The sequence below is a fragment of the Crinia signifera genome, chromosome 3 (genome assembly GCF_055691185.1).
Source record: "Crinia signifera chromosome 3, ASM5569118v1, whole genome shotgun sequence".
In the NCBI taxonomy this organism is placed as follows: Eukaryota; Metazoa; Chordata; class Amphibia; order Anura; family Myobatrachidae; genus Crinia; species Crinia signifera.
In genome coordinates this window covers 291,082,014-291,102,069 of record NC_139219.1, presented here as the reverse complement: position 1 = coordinate 291,102,069, position 20,056 = coordinate 291,082,014, and the positions used below count along the sequence as shown (strand labels likewise).

The window sequence follows — 20,056 nt, the reverse complement described above, 5'->3', positions numbered from 1 at the left end:
TAAGGGTGAACAATACACCGGGGTATCCACATAACTGAGGTCATATTATGATGCAAAAATGTTCTATTCTATGCCTACTTAGGGCCTACTTTTGAAAACTAGTTTCAGGGAGATTATAATTGGTAAAATAATGTTGCACAGTGCCCCATTGAGGGGGCGTGTCATGCTCCTCCCAAAGGGCGGGTCTAGTTCCATCATGCACCTATGCTTGGTTGCATAGGGAGAGGTATCAGCAGTAGAAAGAAAGAAGTAATAATGCCACTGTATAGGTCATTGATACGACCTCACCTAGAGTACTGTGTTCAGTTCTGGAGGCCATATCTCCAGAAGGATATAAATACATTAGAGACTTTACAAAGAAGAGCAATTAAAATGGTGCATGGCCTACATCACAAAATGTACCAGGAAAGACTGAAAGATCTTAATATGTATAGTTTAGAGCAGAGAAGGGAAAGGGGGGACATGATAGAAACTTTCAAATATATCAAGGGTTTTACCAAGGTACAGGTGGGAGACATTCTTCACAGGAAGAGGAGCAACAGAACACGAGGACATGCACTGAAACTAGAGGGAGGAAGATTCAGGGGAAATGTGAGGAAGAATTACTTCACAGAAAGAGTAGTAGATAAGTGGAATAGCCTCCCATCAGAGGTGGTAGAGGCAAATCCAGGAGTACAATTTAAACATGCTTGGGATAGGCATATTGATATCCTTACAAAAAAATAAGGATCAAATATGGTTTGAAGTAACATGTTTAAAAAAGGGGCAGACTAGATGGGCCAAGTGGTTCTTGTCTGCCGTCAAATTATATGTTTCTATGTTGCTATGTTTAGACAGCTCTGACTTAGAGAATGGGGGGAAATCATCTACCAAAAAGTTTGGGGAATTTCCAATTGTAAACTGTCATTTGAACCTGTATTAATCTCTATGGATTCCATCCACAATTTCACCCTTTGCTCCTCTGTTTGTTGCAGCCTGCCGTCCAGGGTTTTACAAAGCTTTGCTTACTGACTCTTACTGCACCAAGTGCCCGCCGCACAGCTACTCCCTGCAAGACCGCTCCGCCGAGTGCACATGCGAGAAGGGTTACTACAGGGCAGAGTCCGACGCCAAGTCTACATTGTGCACACGTGAGTTCAGTTATGTATTCTATAGAAATTGGTTTTATTGAAGAGCAAATGGCGGCACCAATTCAGCATTTGTATCATGTGTGATGTGACTGGTTTGCCGAAGTGAAGCCTATACATTATACAACACGGATAATGAATAAAGAGTGTTTTAGCACTTAATTGGACATTATAAAAAGGATTCTAAAACATGCTATTTTTAATGTATCAATTATACACATCTATTAAAGAAATCACTCTTTTCATTAACAAACAAAGGCAATAAAACAGCATTGCTGCTCATTAAAAATCTGCGGTGAAATATAATAGGATGAGAGATTCAGAAAGTGAGAGATTTGGTAAGAAATCTCCAGGCTTTTAAAGCGGCAATCATTTACAATTCAAAACCAGTTTGGCAAAAAAGGGGAAAAGGGGAGGTGGCTTTTTAATCGCACTGGAAATATAATTTCGTACAAGAGAACAGGCCCTTCATGTAAATTGATAGAGTGGAAGAGGGTGTGCTACCACTGGACATCTGAATGAGGCAGAGGTTGGTGGAAAGGAAGAAGGAATGTCCCTATGTGGTGCACCAAGAGATTGCAGAAAAATAAAATATAACCTTTATTGGTTGAAAGGATAAAATATAGCGAAAATAAACAGACACAAAGACATCAAACATATAACATGTAATAAAAAAGGATATCTCTATCCTTACAACGTGGGACCCCCACACTCCCTAAATGTGGTGTGTTCACTTTACTAGTGTTTATTTGAACTGTCAGATGCAAAATATAAGGTAATGCAAGGTTATGATATGATCAAGCTGCTTCAGATACTGATGATACCACACTCAATGTGTCTGATCAGCAATTATGTAAGCGACCGTATAGCTCCTAAGTAGGTATAGTATCACTTCACTCAATAGTGCTAGATGCCCGCTGAGGTAACAAGGCTAGGCAATTCCACACATAGTGGTGGGATACAAAGCTCCCGGCTAGTGCCTAATCTGAGCAGGTATACACTGTAGGACAGAGATTGTTGCCGAGTGGCTGAGGCTGACAATTCACTGTGGAGCGCGGTGCTCGGCACGGAGTTGCCGTGCAGTCAGCTAGTGCTCCGGAGTCCCGGAGGTCGCAGTGCTACACGTCATACACTGCACCTCACATGCCGGACTTGTGCTGCGTGTCACTCGCACCTAACACTATTGATTTAAGCTAGACAGATCAAAATGCATTCAATGGGGAAGGGAGCCATGAAGGGTACGGTCGGCGTACGCTTCGCTATTAAGCTTCGTCAGGATTCTTAAGTCCATGCCGCAGTGGGGAGGAGCGAGTGGTAGTGAGCGGCAGCGGGGGGGAGCAAGCCGGCCGTCTATGGAACTGACAGCTCCTCGGTTAGGGGGAAGCCACAGCAGGCAGGATGTACTAACCCTGACCCGCCGCAGTATTTTCACAGCACTATATTCCCTGATTCCTCCTCCCCTGTTCTAAATACAATCAAAATATATATATAAGCAAGCAGAATTGGCGGCACTCCCTGGCGTTTTTTTATAATAAGTACACTGTCACAGCAGCATATGAATTATCAACGTTTCAGGTGCATTTATTGGAGCACCTTTCGTCAGGATACAAAAATGAAAGGATTGGCTTGGCATAGACACAAAAATGGGGCTTGGCCTACTTCCAAATTGACCAAGCCCCTTTTTTTGGCGCGCGCATGTTGTTGGCTCTTTAAATTGACTACAGATTTTTTTCAGCTCTTTACCTCTGACTGGTTGGCCACCATTGTCATAATTCTTCCCACCATCTCCTGGCACTGGGCGCTGCCAGCTGACTTGCACTCCTTCAATTGCGGTCACCCCCGCGCCCCGCCCACCACCCATATATATTGAGGCTATGCCCCAGGTTATACCAAGCCGGCCGCTTCCTCCCGCATAGGGCAGCAGAAAGCCGGTAAGCAAACATGCATAAATTTCCTATTACTGAGTCTGTACTAGTATTAAACTTGAGTCGTCAACAACAACAACAACAAAAACACAGACTTGACAACGTGAGAGCTATTCCTAAGAACTTGGCAGCCTCACGCAGAGAAGTTACCTTCCCAAACATGGAGCCGCGGGGGGTATTGGAGGAGCTCACCACAACTCTGCATACGGATGGACATATTTATTATCCAACTCTGCACAACCTTCCATCAGCCACTTTATGTTTTCCTTTATACAGTACACATCAGCGTGGACTGAGAGGGCTGTCAGCTATGCTGTCATTCATTCTGTATATACTGCATTATAATTTCTACTACCACCATTATGACGCTGTGCATTATTTACTATCTAATTGCTAGGCCTGGTATTATAATGTAGCACTACCAGCAGAGCCGAATTTCCCATAAGGCACGTGCCTAGGGGCGGCACATGTTTGGGGGCGGCACTTGGATGCCTATGATAGTACTGTCAGCCCGAAATGTACCAATAACTGCAAAATATCCACTGTACTGTACTATATTCCATCTTAAATAGAGTGTAAATGGATAGGACATACAGATACTGCCCCTATAAAAACTGTCCTACTTAGTAAACATTATTGTTGTGCCTAGGGGCGCCCTCATCCCTAAATCCGCCCCTGACTACCAGAGTAATTGTTCTACTGTAATTACACCAAGGACAAGTCTGCTTTAATGGAAAACATATGTGTGTGTTGGTTATGAAGAGCGTAGTGTATTAATGGTACAATAAAGTAGTGTGAGTGCAATATAATGGTACGGACGCATGAGACAGAGCTTAGCCTCTTCCATCTGCTCCATCCATTCCTTATTAGTAATGGAAAAGAATAATAACTCACCAATGCCTCATAAAAAAACAAGTTATACATGAAACATGCATTTACATCCTCTAATGTTAGTGCTTAGCAGATGTAATACTTATTTATGCACACCCATATACACACATGTATATCACGCCTGAAATGACTCTTATGCAATGCAGACAGGGGGCGAGATGTAATATGGGCCGATTTTTTAGAACAATTCAGAAATCACTTGGCAATTTTTTAAGTAAAAGAAAAAAGTGTGGGGTCCCGTCCCCGAGAATAACCCGCCTTGGGCTTTATAACCCTTTGAGGGCCAAGGAAATTTGTCAAAATAGGTGTGAATATTGGCAAGCAAACATTGTTATATATCATACCTGTAATGTTGACCTTATATAGGAAATGTAATCTTTTTTTAACAGTTTTTTATTTGAATTTGTATAACAAATGTGAGCGACGCTGGCATTTTTAGCAGATATTTTGCGCACCTCTCACAGAGATGTTGTTACTCAAATTGTTAAGCCAGTCCTGGTTTAATAAATACAGGGGAACAAAGTGTTGGGGTCCACCTGTATTTAGGAAACTAGCACTAGGCTCTTGGACCGATCCTGGTTCCAAAAATACAGGGGACAAAAATACTAGATTTCCCCTTTATAATGGAACCAGCATGGGGGTGCTGCCACAGCCGATGGAGACTTTTTATAAGCTCCATCAGTCAAAACATCACCCCCTGGCTGGTATGCCCTGGACAGGGTCCTTGGGGTAGTGGGGACCGCCCCCAATAAAGAGGTCCCACCCCCCAGGCTTCGCCTGTCCAGAATTATACATAAAACATTGGGTTGTGCTGTGGAACTACTAAGTCCCAGCAATCCTTCCCCACATGGAGAAACACAAGTCCCAGCATGCAGGGTATTAAAGGGCCCGCTAGGACTTGTAGTCCCACAGCATGACCAATGTTATAAAAAGAACACCCAGAAATGTACAAGGTTATTATCATACATGCAAGCACACCTTCATACACACAAACATACGCTATACTCACCTTGCCAGGCTCCTCTGCAGGATGGTCCTCTTCTCCAGTAGGGTATCCAGGGGTTAAAATAACAAAATTAGTAATGCAACCACCGGACTTAATATGCAAGTCCAAGAGCCTGGTGCTGCTTTCTTCAATACAGGGGGACCCCAACACTTTGTTCCCCGACTGGCTCAAAGAGAACCCCTGCCTTTTTTTTTTCCTGGAGAGGGAGACACCCCACACAGTTTATTTAAAAATGTTTACTTTCACACACTCCTTTGGACAGAACCATGCGCAAATCTCACTGATCTATGCATGGTTCTGTCAAATTCGCTTGCCCAGAACTAGGTCTTATTTTCTTGCGATTTTGGGTAATGTTCAGGGTGCGATTTTAAAAACACCTTTTCTCATGTTTTCTAACAGAAATGTGATTTCTATTGTGCGATTTCGTGGTCACGGAAAAACGTGCGCTTTTTACCGCAAATCACACTCAATTGCATGTGCGATTTGCAGTAAATGTGCAATTTTGGCCATTTTTAACCAAAAACAAAATCGCATATCTAAAATCGCATCCTATTTCATGTCACCCACGGTGTGTTCTCCCAAGGACTCTGTTGCCAGTTCCCTTTTCTGTAATGGACATGGCGGGGCTTCATTTTCATCATCTCAGAGGACTTACATTGGGTTTATCCATCTCATTACACCACCAGGTGCCGACTATGGCATGGCCGTATGTTGCAATCTACTGTACAAAGAACGCATCTACAAAGTGAAGATAAGAAGAGAGAACAGTTCTAGAAAGGTCTCAGGGGTCTGTTTATCATTGGTGGCTATTGGGCCAAGGCAACTGTCATTATGTACGGCTGCGTATCGCATTGAATCCCAGTACAATGCTTCTTTTCAGCTGCTGTAATTTCCCCGTTATCATTCCGGCTGGATGATGCGCAATCGGATTTATATGTGATGGAGCAGAATGCTTCAGAATGGCAATTTTATTCTCTAGAATCTGGTGTAATATATAATACACAAGGGGTGTAATTACTTATTTAACCAACTCATTTAACCCATTTGCTCCTGAGGATTTTCTTACCTCAATGGATTTTTTTTTGTAATTTGCGCTCATCATATTCCAACATCGATATCACTGATTTTGTTATGTAGTACAGAGATCAATGATACTTTGGGCCTGATTCTTAGCGAGTGGCTTGACACCACCCTGCCGACGGCCAATCCAACCCCCCCCCCCTGCCGCCAGCGCCGCCCACATCCCCCAAGTACACATCCCCTTGCATGTGGCCAAAGGGGACAGTACTCATACGATGGCTGCCGATCATCCAATGATTTCTCTCCCCTTCGGAATTAAACTGCCTGGCATCAACCGCCTGCGTTCCCAGAGGAACACCCAGCATTTTCATGGGGACGCCCATATAACATTGGGTGTTCCCCACCTTTCTATGTTTTTTTGTTTTGCATTCCTTCAGGGTCCAAGTGATGTCTGCTGTTTTATGCTGATTGTGTAAATCTACATTTACAGTATGATTGATCAGTGGCGTAACTAAGTTTTGGGCGCCCCCCCGCCGTTAGGGGGGGCGCCCCCCGCCCCGCCAAGCACCCCAATCCCCCGCCGCCCATGCAAAACCCCCCCCCCCCCCAATCCCCTGCAGTCTTACTTATCGCACTGGTCCCGGCGGCTCCGTTCTTCTTCTGCTGAGGACCACCACAAAATGGCCACCCCCATACAGCAGACAGTTTCAGAGAACTGAAGTCTGCGGGGGATTGGGGGGGGGTTTAACTATAGCACCGCAGCCCCGGCGCCCCCACATGCACAGCGCCCCCCGCGGTGGCGGGGGCTGCGGTGCTATAGTTACGCAGCTGTGATTGATATATGTTTGTAGTACGCTGTTATGTTGATTTTTTTTTAATCTTGGCTACAGGATATTTTTTGGTCTTGTCAATAAAATTCCTACAATTGTTTTTCAAATAACAACAATGAAAATAGAAGTACATACACGAGGTTAAGTGCAGCCTGACCATAGTCCTGTAACAGGAAGTGGGAGCAGATGATGAGTGTGGATGAAGATGGCAGAGTGGAGGGCTGCAGCATCATGCAGCCAGAGAGCGGCCGTGTTGGTGTCAGTCACAGTGAAAGGTTCATCCCAGGAGCGTTGACCAGTCTCTGAGAGCTCTAGGTGAAAGCCGCTGGTCTCCCGGACATTGCCGGATGGGAGGCATTTATGGTTTATCTACTGGAGGCAACATCTTTGTTTTGTTTTGAAAGATACTAAAAATAACAACTATTGATATAACACATGCTAAAGATCACATAAGACAGACATAAAGATAAAGCACATTGCCAGAAGACAAATAAAAGGATTTGCAGTTACAAATCCCATGTTAAAATAAAACTACAGGTAAAAAGTACTGTAACTTAGACATTGGCCCTTATTCTGGTTCACTCGCAAAGGCAAATTCCTTCACAAATGGACAAAACCATGTGTACTGCAGGTGGGGCAGATGTAACAGGTGCAGAGAGAATTAGATGTGGGGGATTATTTTGTTTCTGTGCAGGAAAAATACGGACTGCTTTATTTCTACACTGCAATATAGATCTCACTTTGAAGTAAAACCCCACCCAAATCTAACTCTCGCTGCACAAGTTATATCTGCCCCACCTGCAGTGCACATGGTTTTGTCCATTTGAGAAGGAATTTGCCTTTGCAAGTGAACCAGCATAAGGGCCATAGCGTATATATTTCCTTTTATCGCTTTGCTACTTATCCATTTTCAATATAATTAGTTTTACATTTGTCTGTGGTAGACATTATTATTATTATGATGAAAAAAGGCGTTTTTTCAATATTGTTCATTAATAATTAGCTAATTTCCCTGACGCGTAAATCACTTTGAAGCAATGTCTGCATACAAACATATTTTGAAATGAATCATTTTGGGCGTTTAAGAGAAGAAACCGTTGGCATCTGCTCAGATACACTCCATACTCAGCCCCCCCTCCTCTCCCCACACACCCTCCTTGGCCAGTGTCCAGAGTGACTGCACCAGGGAGTGTCCTTTGTCAGAGACCTGATAGACACACTTGCTGTGAAGCCTCTGATAGCGGAATCTTTAGATCAGTTTTGTGACAGGAAGATGAATTGCAGGAGATGCTCAGAATCCTGAGATGAATGGGACGGAGGTTGAGCTTCCCAGCAGTTGCTGTCATAAAATCTGTGTTTCTATCAGGAGATAATTAATAGTGTTCCTTTAAAAGCCCTATTATGATAAATAGTGCCTGTCTATAAAAGGTTATCTGCAGTGATGAGGCCTTGGACAGGTGTGCTTCCCCTTGATTTGCTGTTACTCATTAAATGTCGCCACCCCCTTTATTTCTCTCCTTTTTCTGTGTTTTTTTTTTTTAAGGTCCTCCATCTGCTCCCTATAATGCAATTCCCACCGTCAATGAGACGTCAGTCATAATGGAGTGGAGCCCTCCTCTGGACTCGGGAGATCGAACGGACGTCACGTATAACATTCACTGCCGAAGGTGCCTCATGGAAGGGCAGAAATGCAGCCCGTGTGGAAGTGGGATCCATTATATTCCTCGTCAGTTTGGTTTGTCCCACACTCGTGTGCTCGTCACGGATCTGCTTCCTTACACCAAATACACGTTTGACATTGAGGCTCTGAACGGTGTGTCTGGGCAAAGCTCTGGCCCCAAGCAATTTATTTCTGTCAATATTACTACAAGTCAAGTAGGTGAGAACTCTTTCATTCACGCTACACACTCTGAGGCTGTGTTTCTATTATGGTTCTATCCAGACTTGTTCAACATCAAACCCTTATGCGTAGGTTTCATTAGAAGCTATGATATAGGATGGCACAGTGGTTGCTATTTTCTTGAGAAAAACTTAAATTGCAATGGTTAATAGATATACTGCACTACATGATAAAAAAAATAACACTACTTATATGTAGTGTCACATACTGTTGTGATGTCATTACAGTAACCAGCGCCATCATTGATTGACCTGTGTATAGGACGCGGGTTCTAAATGATAGAAGGTGGCTGGCCCTCTCTTGTTACCTTCTACCACATTATAATTGACAAGTAGAAGAGTGTGGCTATGGGCCTACTCTTATTCCCGCTTCAATTCTCCTCTTAGTACTAGCCCCCAGATTGGTGGCCTGTATTGTAAACTAGCCACCAGTTTGGAGGTCTGCATTATACACTAGCAAACAGATTAGAGGTCAGCCTTGTACACTAGCCAAAAGATTGGAGGTCAGCCTTGTACACTAGCCACCAGATTGGAGGTCAGCCTTGTACACTAGCAAACAGATTAGAGGTCAGCCTTGTACACTAGCCAAAAGATTGGAGGTCAGCCTTGTACACTAGTCAGCAGATTGGAGGTCAGCCTTGTACACTAGCCACCAGATTGGGAATCAGCCTTGTACACTAGTCCGCAGATTGTAGGTCAGCCTTGCACATTAGTCAGCAGATTGGAGGTCAGCCTTGTACACTAGTCAACAGATTGTAGGTCAGCTTTGTACACTAGCCACCAGATTGGAGGTCAGCCTTGTACACTAGCCAGCAGGTTGGAGGTCAGCCTTCTACACTAGCCATCAGATTGGAGGCCAGCCTTGTACAGTAGCCATCAGATTGGAGGTCAGCCTTGTGCACTAGTCAGCAGATTGGAGGTCAGCCTTGTACACTAGCCACCAGATTGGAGGTCAGCCTTGTACACTAGCCATCAGATTGGAGGTCAGCCTTCTACACTAGTCATCAGATTGGAGGTCAGCCTTGTACACTAGCCATCAGATTGGAGGTCAGTGCTTGTACACTAGTCATCAGATTGGAGGTCAGCCTTCTACACTAGCCATCAGATTGGAGGTCAGAGCTTGTACACTAGTCATCAGATAGGAGGTCAGCCTTGTACAGTAGCCATCAGATTGAAGGTCAGCCTTGTAGAGTAGCCATCAGATTGGAGGTCAGCCTTGTACATTAATCAACAGATTGTAGGTTAGCCTTGTACACTAGCCATTAGATTGGGGATCAGCCGTGTACACTAATCAACAGATTGGCGGTCAGCCTTGTACAATAGACACCAGATTGAACGTCTGCCTTGAGCACTAGTCACATTGCTTCAGGTGACTATACATAATAGCTAAAACACCTGATCTATATACTGCAACCAGACTTGATGTCTGCTTCATACTGATCTAGACACCAATTTGGAAGTGTGATTTACATGCTACTGCATCTACCACACTGAACGTCCACTTTATATGGTAGCGCTTACAATGTAGCCTCTCAAACCTGCTTTGTATTCTATTTACCAGAAAGATTCTGCTTATGCTAACCATTAGGAAGGGCTTTGGATAGTAATGAGTATACTGGTCAACAAAATAAATGTGGAGCAGGTGGCAGTTTAGTTTGTCAGACTGCAAGCAAGCCTCACTCCATAATTGGGATGGCTGCATTGAATACAAATTCCATTTATGAATTGATCTCTAGGATGTGCAACCATTCTAAGCAGTAGCTGGTATTGATGAAAGGGTTGGAACTGATCTCCGCACATGTTAGACCCTTGTTGACTGCACCATTGACCATACAGTATGTTGGCTTGAGGTCTGTCGGGTGAATTCATGATAGTGGCTTAATCCCAGCTGTAATGCTGGAAATACTCGGCCAGATCATGGATTGAGGGCCTTATAAATCTGAAGTCACTAAATGTAATGGTTTTTTTCAGACCATTATTCCTATTGTATCACTCTCCTCCTATACCTTCATGTTATTATTAATAGATACATATGCTCAAATATTGATGAAGTAACTCTCTTTCATATAAACTAATAAATTAAATTGTGTCCTCTATAACTTATTAATACCCCCACTTAGGGGAACCACTGTGTCTTGTTGCCATCTGTATATGCTGGGATTCAGGTACACAAGGGTCATTTTTATGAGGGCCGCTTGTGACAGTAGTTAGCCCCATATCAATGTGGACCTTACATTTGCAGCAGGGACAGAGTTACCAGACATATATACAGTGGTGGGTATTGTATGCAGAGATACACTGCATTAGGCCCATCGTGCATGCATTCCCTCTTAAGGAATGAGTGAGCATGTTGCAGAGGCACTGTCCCATAATTCCCTCTTATTCAGTATTTTCGGCAGACCGATGGATTGGTGGCTCCAGAAGGGAAAGGGAAGGAAGGAGGAATAACATTTAAATGGTGGCGCCTTTATCATCTGTCTTTGCAAGCACACATGCATTACCATGTATGGTATATACTAATGACAGTATGTAAAACTAGTGTCCTATTGGCAGGGCTGCAAGGGGTGTGGCTAAGTGTCAGTCGGTATGGCCGCTAAAGGGGGTGTGGCTCCCTGACAAACCGGATCTGGGAACTTTATACCAAACCCCTCTCCCCCCCCTCTCGCGGCCTCTATTTTATGGGAATAGAATACAATATTGGCAAAGATATATTATGCCAAGTAGACACAGAATTTAGGGCCCAATTCAGACATGATTGCTAAGCTGCGTATAATCTTGGAGGAAAGTCTTTTATGGATATTGCTTCTTTTATATATTACATAAGCGCATTGCTGCCACCTGTGTACAGGTATTAGTTTATACAAAGGCTCTTTGTGTAAATTGCAACAATACTGCAGGGTCCCCCTCCCGGCCCCCCAAAAAGAAGGGCAACCCTCCCGCAAAGCGGGAATCGCACCGTTTTAGCCCCGCCCACCGCCATGCAATGCCTTTAAAATGGCATTGCATGGCGGTGGGCGTGGCTAATATGACATGACCGCTCTGACAATGCCCACAAACAAGTAGCCACCTGTGTGACTGTCCCAACCCTTTTCACTCCCCACAGCCCCGCCCCCCCTGAGCTGGCTGCCCTCTCCCGGAAAGGGCAGCCAGAAAGTAGGTAATACTTGCAATACTGTAAAGGTTTTGTTTCAATATAAAGATATTGTCCAAACACGTGGTGGCATTCCGCTGTGTAATACACAGAACTGATTGCATAGCTGTATTCATTGTGCAATACTAGTGACAAATTTATCATCACTTAGTCTCTGTACATGTATTTCCCCACAGCACACCATTTATTACTTCCTCTAACATATTTGTTCAGTAACATTTTGTGTGTGTTCAGTGCCCATTTATAACATGTCTCTGTATCTCTATCCCTGGTTCCAGAACCATGTCCTCTTGTGTGTGTGTGTGTTGCATTGTTATAGAGAACAATATATAAGTATATTTATAACAAAAAGATAAAATGGAAAATGTTATAAATATTTCTAGTTTGCACCAAGACTAATTTTCTGAAAACTCTTCCCAGTAAATGTAATTCTGAAAGAACGAAAGAGCAAAGACAGCGTCACGTTGGCTTTTCAAGGACCAGAAAAGACTAATGATGTAGTGGTGGAATATGAAGTCATTTACTATGAAAAGGTCAGTGCTACAAGCATACCTGCATACCTTTACTCTGTATGTAATAACTTACTATTTCAGATTTGGGGCAAGTCTGACTAGTATACTGTATGTGGGCCTTTAGACCAGTTTGAGCTGTGGTCTCATTCAATACTTTTAGGCAAACAGGGGAGGGGTGGGTGCTCAGTTGTCTAAGCAGAGCAGCGAGTGGCAGGGGAACTCCCAACTGCCCTGCACCACCGCTGAAAGAAACTGCTGCCCATGATTGGGACAGCGGGAAAGTCCCCCCCCCAAAAGTCGGGACAGTTGTGAGGTATAGTTAATTACACACTTGTTTTCCAAATGTAAACAATGCAGTCTTAGGTGGCCATACATCAGAAAAACTTGCTCATGATTGTGTCCAACTTTCACTTGAACTCCCCAGCAGTCCTTGGCGGTTATTGGACACTCAATGTATTTACAGTCTGTCATACAATCCATCATACAATCCATCTGCTGCATGATTGTATGATTGAAGCTTCATTTAAATAGGGTGCTGGTCTACTATGATCAAAACAATCTGCTCCCAATCCCAACTGATCTGACATGCATCACATCAGATCAAAGGACCAATCCTCCAACTCTCCGGGGCGGCATTGCGCGATTCGGCACACAATCTGGATTACAATCCATCATACAATCCCTTGAGATTGTATGAATGGGTGCATTGTCTTTCAGGTGTATGGGCGACTTTTCTCCTCACTTTTAATTTCTAGTTTGCTTAGTAAAATAAAAGGGAAAATTATTTTCGGTTCTCATTCCTCATTTCTGTCACTAATCTAAATTACATTATTTCTTTTGCTGTTTTTTTTTTTTTCAATCAGAATCAAAAGGATCAAAACTACACAATATTGAAGACGAAATCTACCTTCATGACTGTGGACGGTCTTAAACCTGGAACCACCTATGTTTTCCAAGTACGAGCTCACACCGTGGGCGGGCAAGGAATTTACGGTGGTGAGATTGAGCTAGAGACCAGCACAGAAGGTAAATCTGCAAAACAGAGGAACGTTCCCTAGGCTGACATTGTAATTGAGCCCAAGGCCTTCATTATAAAGGGAATAATACAAGACTTGGCAAAGTGACAGCATATATGTGTTATTGTGAAGGTGAATGAGAGAATTGGTGACATATTCTCGAGATGTCTAACTTTGTAGTGCTTTTCTTTTGAGCCGACATGTGCCAACAGGCAGTTTTTCATGCCCTACCATCCACTACAGCGTGGTGGGAGAATAAAATAGTGTGCCGAGTGCACTTTGATGGTGTCCATTCCAACTGTGTTGACATTCAGAACAAAAAACTTGAAGACTTGTGTCAAACTTTTTTTTACTGTTCACCTTCCCATTGTCGGCATCACCCAGTGACATCACTGTTCAGTGACATCACCCAGCCCCTCAGAACATGCAACCATTGATGACATGGTCAAAATTTGTCTGCATGCTACAGGGAGGGGGGGTTGGTGTCATTAACAATACAGCCCATTGTTAACGATATAGAGTGTACACACTAGAATGATATTGTCATACACATTGCTAACAATTATCGTATCTTGTGTGCGCACCTTGAGAACATATTTCAGTGTTTGCGATAATGATAGTTTGTAAGTAGTTCTTTGGAAGTGGAAGAGATACTGCATAATACCAGTTCAGAGAATGCCTGAGAACACTTTTTTATTGGATGATACATTTCCATGTGAGGTAGTTGGACAGGCAAAAGAGTCTTGAGATTGAAATGAAGTTATTGGTTTGTTATAGGAATTACTCAACCAAAGATATAAACTTAAGGATCACACACACTGGGCGACTCAGTTTACTCGTTTGAGGTGTTTTCAGCATGAAAGCCACCCAGTGTTTACGGGGCAGTGATGAGCAATGAGCGCTGATGTGCCCTCCGGCCCGCTGGCTGGTATTACCAGCAGATGAGCGACGGGGTGGACGGCTTTCCATAGAATCCTGCTATGGAAACTCATCCACCCCCCTGCGCAAATTGCTAAAACGGGTGAAAAAAGCTCAGTGTGTTTGGACCTTTACAAGTAATTAGCATAGCACACACTACAGGACAATGCCATGGTATAGTAATCACTTGATTTACATTAGTTTAAAGCCTATTACAGACACTTGTATGCATTGGACATTACCGGTATTGCCGAGACTGTGACACCAGTGTGTATGTGACAGTGACCAGATATACAATATACTGTATGTTTGCTGGAAGGAGCAGAACTCACACTCCAGCTTTGGAAGATGCAGTGTGTAAGAGCTGGAGGAAAGGAAGTCCCAGAAGGAGTTTCTGCACCCAGGGCCCATAGATACTACCACCCAACTGTCCCAATTACAGCAGGACAGCCCCGCTATTTGGAGACTGTCCATTCGTGTGGCAGGTCCCGATTTAAAGATCATGGATAATCTCTTATTCACTACGATGAGACAGTGAGAAGTGCTGTATACAGTATCAGTATGTTTCACCAGTACCTTGGTGGAATAAAGCCCTGTACTAAAAGTGTTTGGTAGTAACTATCACAACCTCTGCAGTTATTTCTTTAACACTACCTGGTAAATATACTAAAGCTTCTAAAAGAGAAAAGTGGAAATGTTTTCCATAGCAAATTGTGTCTCCCATTTTCTGAATGATTGGTTGTTATTGACAACATGCCCATTTTTAATTTTTAGAAGCTTTAGCAAACGTATGCCCTGTCAGTTACCCATACCATTGTCTACAAATGCAGCCAGCTCCAAATAGCCTTTAATGTCTAATATCTTTGTCTAGTAGCGCCTTGAAGTACAGTATGCCGTCAATATCTAACACATTCCTATATTCATCACTATTCTCACTGCATGCATCACTGTATCCTCATAAGTAGCCCATAACTTAATACCTTTACCTTTAACATCTAATAAAAACCTTTCACTAGAAATAATTGAGATGACACCAAATAACTCACACAGACTCGAAATAACCACACGGACCACTGAAATACGTTTAAAAAGGTCAAGATGATTATTTATTGAAAGACCTTGTTAAGCTAGCTAATTGAATTTAAATTTGGAATAATTTGGATGTGAAAGTCCCTAACTTATTAAACTAAAGATTGAAGGATGGCAAAAAATAAGTCGCTACCAAAACACCAGCCCAGTCAACTTGATAACCGTAAACCATAACTCTAGGAGGGGTTCACCACCGCCTCCTAATGGCACAACCTGCATCGTGAAGGTCTCACCACCCCCTAACCTGGCTGAGCCGAAGTGGGCGGTCCCGCAGGGGAACGCCCCCTGTCCAACCGCATGGAAAGGACCACCCGCCGTCCTACGAAAAGGGTGGTGCCCCACGATGACCGCTTATGCCCTTTTTGACCGCTGGCTGGTAGCGACTTCCCGCCATTCTGGCTGGAAAGCCACAAAACAAAAATTTAAAACCAAAAACTCAAAACCGCCAAGTCACTCAAAGGATAACACCATCCCCTCCGTGACCAAATACAGGGTGGGCGGGAGGGCTTTGAGGAGGTAAGATCCAGAAGGAAGAGGTCACATGATCCCTGACCCTATATACCCTATCTCTGGCTACTCCCCTTAACCCTCTGATAGGCTACCAGCCTGCTCACCAGGTGTTACCAGGCAGAGAAAACAACACAGCAAGTTTTTTCTTACCCTGACCTTTCTGTGAACCTAAGCTAGGGCTCTTACATGACCTTGGGCTTATGCAGCCCTCAGTCACATTAAGTAGCCCATAACTTAATACCTTTACCTTTAACATCTAATAAAAACCTTTAACTAGAAATAATTGAGACGACACCAAATAACTCACACAGACTCGAAATAACCACACGGACCACTGAAATACGTTTAAAAAGGTCAAGATGATTATTTATCGAAAGACCTTGTTAAGCTAGCTAATTGAATTTAAATTTGGAATAATTTGGATGTGAAATTCCCTAACTTATTAAACTAAAGATTGGAGGATGGCAAAAAATAAGTCGCTACCAAAACACCAGCCCAGTCAACTTGATAACCGTAAACCATAACTCTAGGAGGGGTTCACCACCGCCTCCTAATGGCACAACCTGCATGTGAAGGTCTCACCACCCCCTAACCTGGCTGAGCCGAAGTGGGCCGTCCCGCAGAGGAACGCCCCCTGTCCAACCGCATGGAAAGGACCACCCGCCGTCCTACGAAAAGGGTGGTGCCCCACGATGAGCGCTTATGCCCTTTTTGACCGCTGGCTGGTAGCGACTTCCCGCCACAACAAGGTTAGCATAACCGCAGCCGCCATCCCCAAAGTAGAAATCAACCAGGAAAAAAACAAGAAACTATTAAAGCCCACAGACGATAAATGTCCTCTAAGAAAATGCAGTTTCCCGCAGGGGAAAGATACACCCCATCCTCTCTGTAATACCGAACACTGTCCAGCACCAGCATCGGATGCTTTGCCACTAACCCTCCCAGGGCTCTCACAAACACCCCCACGGCCGAGTTCACTTTCTTCCGTGCCTTCTCGATTGCGAGGAATGATCTCCGACCACACTATCCTAACTTCAGGCCAGTGTGCTCTCACCGCTACCAGATCAGACTTAATACTCAGAATCAAGTCAATGCCCTTGACTCTCCCCAGATCATTTCCACCCAGGTGGATGACCAACCACTGAGGCCGCCCCCAATTCCTCTCATGCCGAAAGAGCTCCTGTAGGAACTCCCCCCATCTCATGCCTCTTACCCCTATCCATCTCACTGTCCTGTTGCCTAAGTAATCATGTGACCTCCTCCCCATAGGGTGCCTCCCTGCCCAGTAAATAAAGGAATCAGACATATTTGTCCCGAAGATTCCATTGAAACTGAAAAAAGAAAAATTCCTGAAAGTCAGAATTGTTTCAAAAACACAACGAAAACTTCACACTTACGTGCAACCCATGTGAAGGAGAAAACTTAAAAAACCTCCCGTGGACCTTGTATAGCCAATTGAATTAAGGCCCCCTCGGAGGAAAAAGTAAAAGCAACCTTCACACCCTCGATTCCCGAACGCTGTCGTTCGAAAACCGAGAGTAAACTTCGGTTTAGGGTTGGCGCAACAGGCGCGACTATAACTTATCTAATCTAACATACGCCTTGTACGCATCCGACTTCCACCGACCCAGCGCCTGGATCGCCCCAGGGGACGACCCAGCTGCCGCTGCCTGTGTAGCCGCCCCAATCCGAAAGGAATGGGTCCCATACTCTTGGGGCTTCAGCCCCAGCGCACTCAAACACTGCTTTAAGACAGCTGCAAACTGAAACTTAGACAAGGCACTCATGTCAGCATGCAACAACAACTGCCCCCCAATGCCAACAGGGCGAATACCTAAATATGCCTGCGCTAAACCAACCGGGCAAATGGCCTTGTCCGCCTGGGCCTGCAGAGTAACCCAACGCCCCTTCCCCAACTGGTCGGTTTTAGACCTAGCAATTTTGCAAACCAAGCTTTCCCCCCGTACTTGTACGTTACTAAAGAGAAGCCCTGAATCACTATCCACCTTGTTCTTTGCAACTAACTCGCTAACCCTGAAGGCCCCAAAAATTGCTAAGACAAAAGCAGTACGGAACAGCAAAATTTTAAATTCGGACTGCCCGACTTGTTCCAGAACCCTCACCAAATCCTTCAACAAGGCCAGGTCAATTGGACGCCGTGAATCCTTGCCCGCCAAGCTAGCCTTGGCCCAACCCTTCATTGCCTTAGACAAAACAAATGAATGAGTAGGATCCACCTGCCCCCGCATCCGGGAATGAAAAGCAATGCCCGCAAGGGCTGCGGACATGGCTCATTTAGCCCTACCTGCTTTATAATGCTCCCAAACAAAAACCCACAGCCTATCTTCCACTGACTCACCTTCCCGACCATACCTACACAGAAAGGGCTGCCAATCTCTCCAGGCTGCATCATAAGCCTTCAACGTAGAGGGTGCCAGGGCGTTCCTGGCCAATCCAACTATACCCTCTCGATGATCTGCCAGATATAAGGTGGGCAGGGTAAACCTACATCCGAAGCTCCTGGTACTAATTCTCTAAACCTATCCCACTGAAAACGTGATAGAGCATCCGCAATGCTATTGTCAACACCAGGAACATGGCAGGCCGAGAAGGTAACATTAAAACGCAAACATTGCAAAACCAAATGCCTCAGTAGCCGCAAAGTCCTGGGGCAAGAAGTCCTTTGGTTGTTAAAGGCGTGGACCACGCCCATGTTGTCACACCGAAAAACAACCTGCTTATCTGCCAACTCGCTGGCCCACAGCTCCAAGGCCACCACAATCGGAAATAACTCCAACAACAACAAACTTTTGGTGAAGCCCCTGCGAACCCATGAATCCGGCCAAGGGCACGCACACCACTCTAATCCAAAGAAAGACCCATTACCCAGACTTCCTGAAGCATCCGTGAAAAGCTGCAAAGCACTATTGTAACAAGGGGGAGCCGGCCACAACACCACCCTGTTAAATGATACCAGAAATGACGACCAAACTTTCAAGTCCTCCCTGATCTCCCTTGATAGGTAAACCGAATGATGCTGTCTGACCACCCCAGCTGTGGAACGTTCCAACTTCCTGGAAAATACCCGCCCCATAGGGATGACTCTACACGCAAAATTAAAACACCCCAGTAACGACTGGACCTGCTTCAATCGCACCTTCCTCTTGGCCAAACAATCTTCAATAAGACCTAACCACTTATGTACTTTGCTGGCTGGTAACCGGCAGCACCCCGCCTCCGTGTCGATTTCTATCCCTAGGTAAGAAAGACAGTGAGTGGGACCCTCCGTTTTATCCCCCGCAATGGGAACTCCCAAGGTCCCAAAAACATGCCCGGTGACCTCCAGCAAATGCTTGCAAACCTGGCTACCCTCTGGGCCTACAAATAGGAAATCATCCAGATAGTGCGCAATACCATGGTGCCCCGAGGCCTTCTGAATACTCCAGTGCAAAAAGGAACTAAATTTCTCAAAATAAGCACAGGAGACCGAACAACCCATTGGTAAGCACCTATCCACAAAAAATTCCCCTTCTAATTTAAACCCCAGAAACCGCAGGGAATCTGGGTGGACCGGAAGCAACCCGAAGGCCGACTCAATATCAACCTTAGCCATTAACGCTCTAAACCCGAAACCCCGGACTAAAACAAGAGCCTCCTCAAACAACTGGTACCTCACCCTGCACAGCTCCTCAGGAATGGCATCATTAACCGAGCTCCCATGTGGGTGAGAGAGGTGCTGTATTAATCTAAACTTACCGGGGGTGCTCTTGGGCACTATCCCCACCGGAGAAATACACAATCTCTGAATGGGGGGATCCCGATAAGGGCCGCACATACGCCCCAGCCTAACCTCTGCCTCAACCTTCTGACGCACAATGTGTGAGAACTCCCTAGCAGACTTCAAGTTCCTTGAAGCCACCACCTGAACAGACCCGTCAATGGGCAACCGAAACCCATCCCTAAAACCCTCATATAAAAAACGAGCAGCTGAAACTTCTGGGTAATTTTTGAGCCAGCCAGCAAGCTCCGCGACCACAATCGGCGAATACGCCTTATTTGTGACTTCCGCTACCCTCGCCTGAATCACCTGGCTTTCCAGAAGGAGCCGCGGTGCAATCCTTTGCCGCGTGTCCGGCCCTGCACACCCTGCAGGAGTGGCGAA

At 44.8% G+C, this 20,056-nt stretch overlaps 1 protein-coding gene across 2 annotated transcripts in view; it reads left to right on the top strand.

The window, feature by feature from the left end:
• The window catches only part of LOC146064665 (ephrin type-A receptor 3-like), a 206,167-nt gene that overhangs the window by 110,244 nt on the left and 75,867 nt on the right, over nt 1–20,056 (top strand). For both annotated transcript variants that reach the window (XM_083178437.1, XM_083178436.1), the window contains 4 exons: nt 975–1,130; nt 8,343–8,678; nt 12,270–12,382; nt 13,225–13,387. In XM_083178437.1, coding sequence (XP_083034563.1) covers nt 975–1,130; nt 8,343–8,678; nt 12,270–12,382; nt 13,225–13,387 — 768 coding nt within the window. The remainder of the gene's footprint in view (nt 1–974; nt 1,131–8,342; nt 8,679–12,269; nt 12,383–13,224; nt 13,388–20,056) is intronic.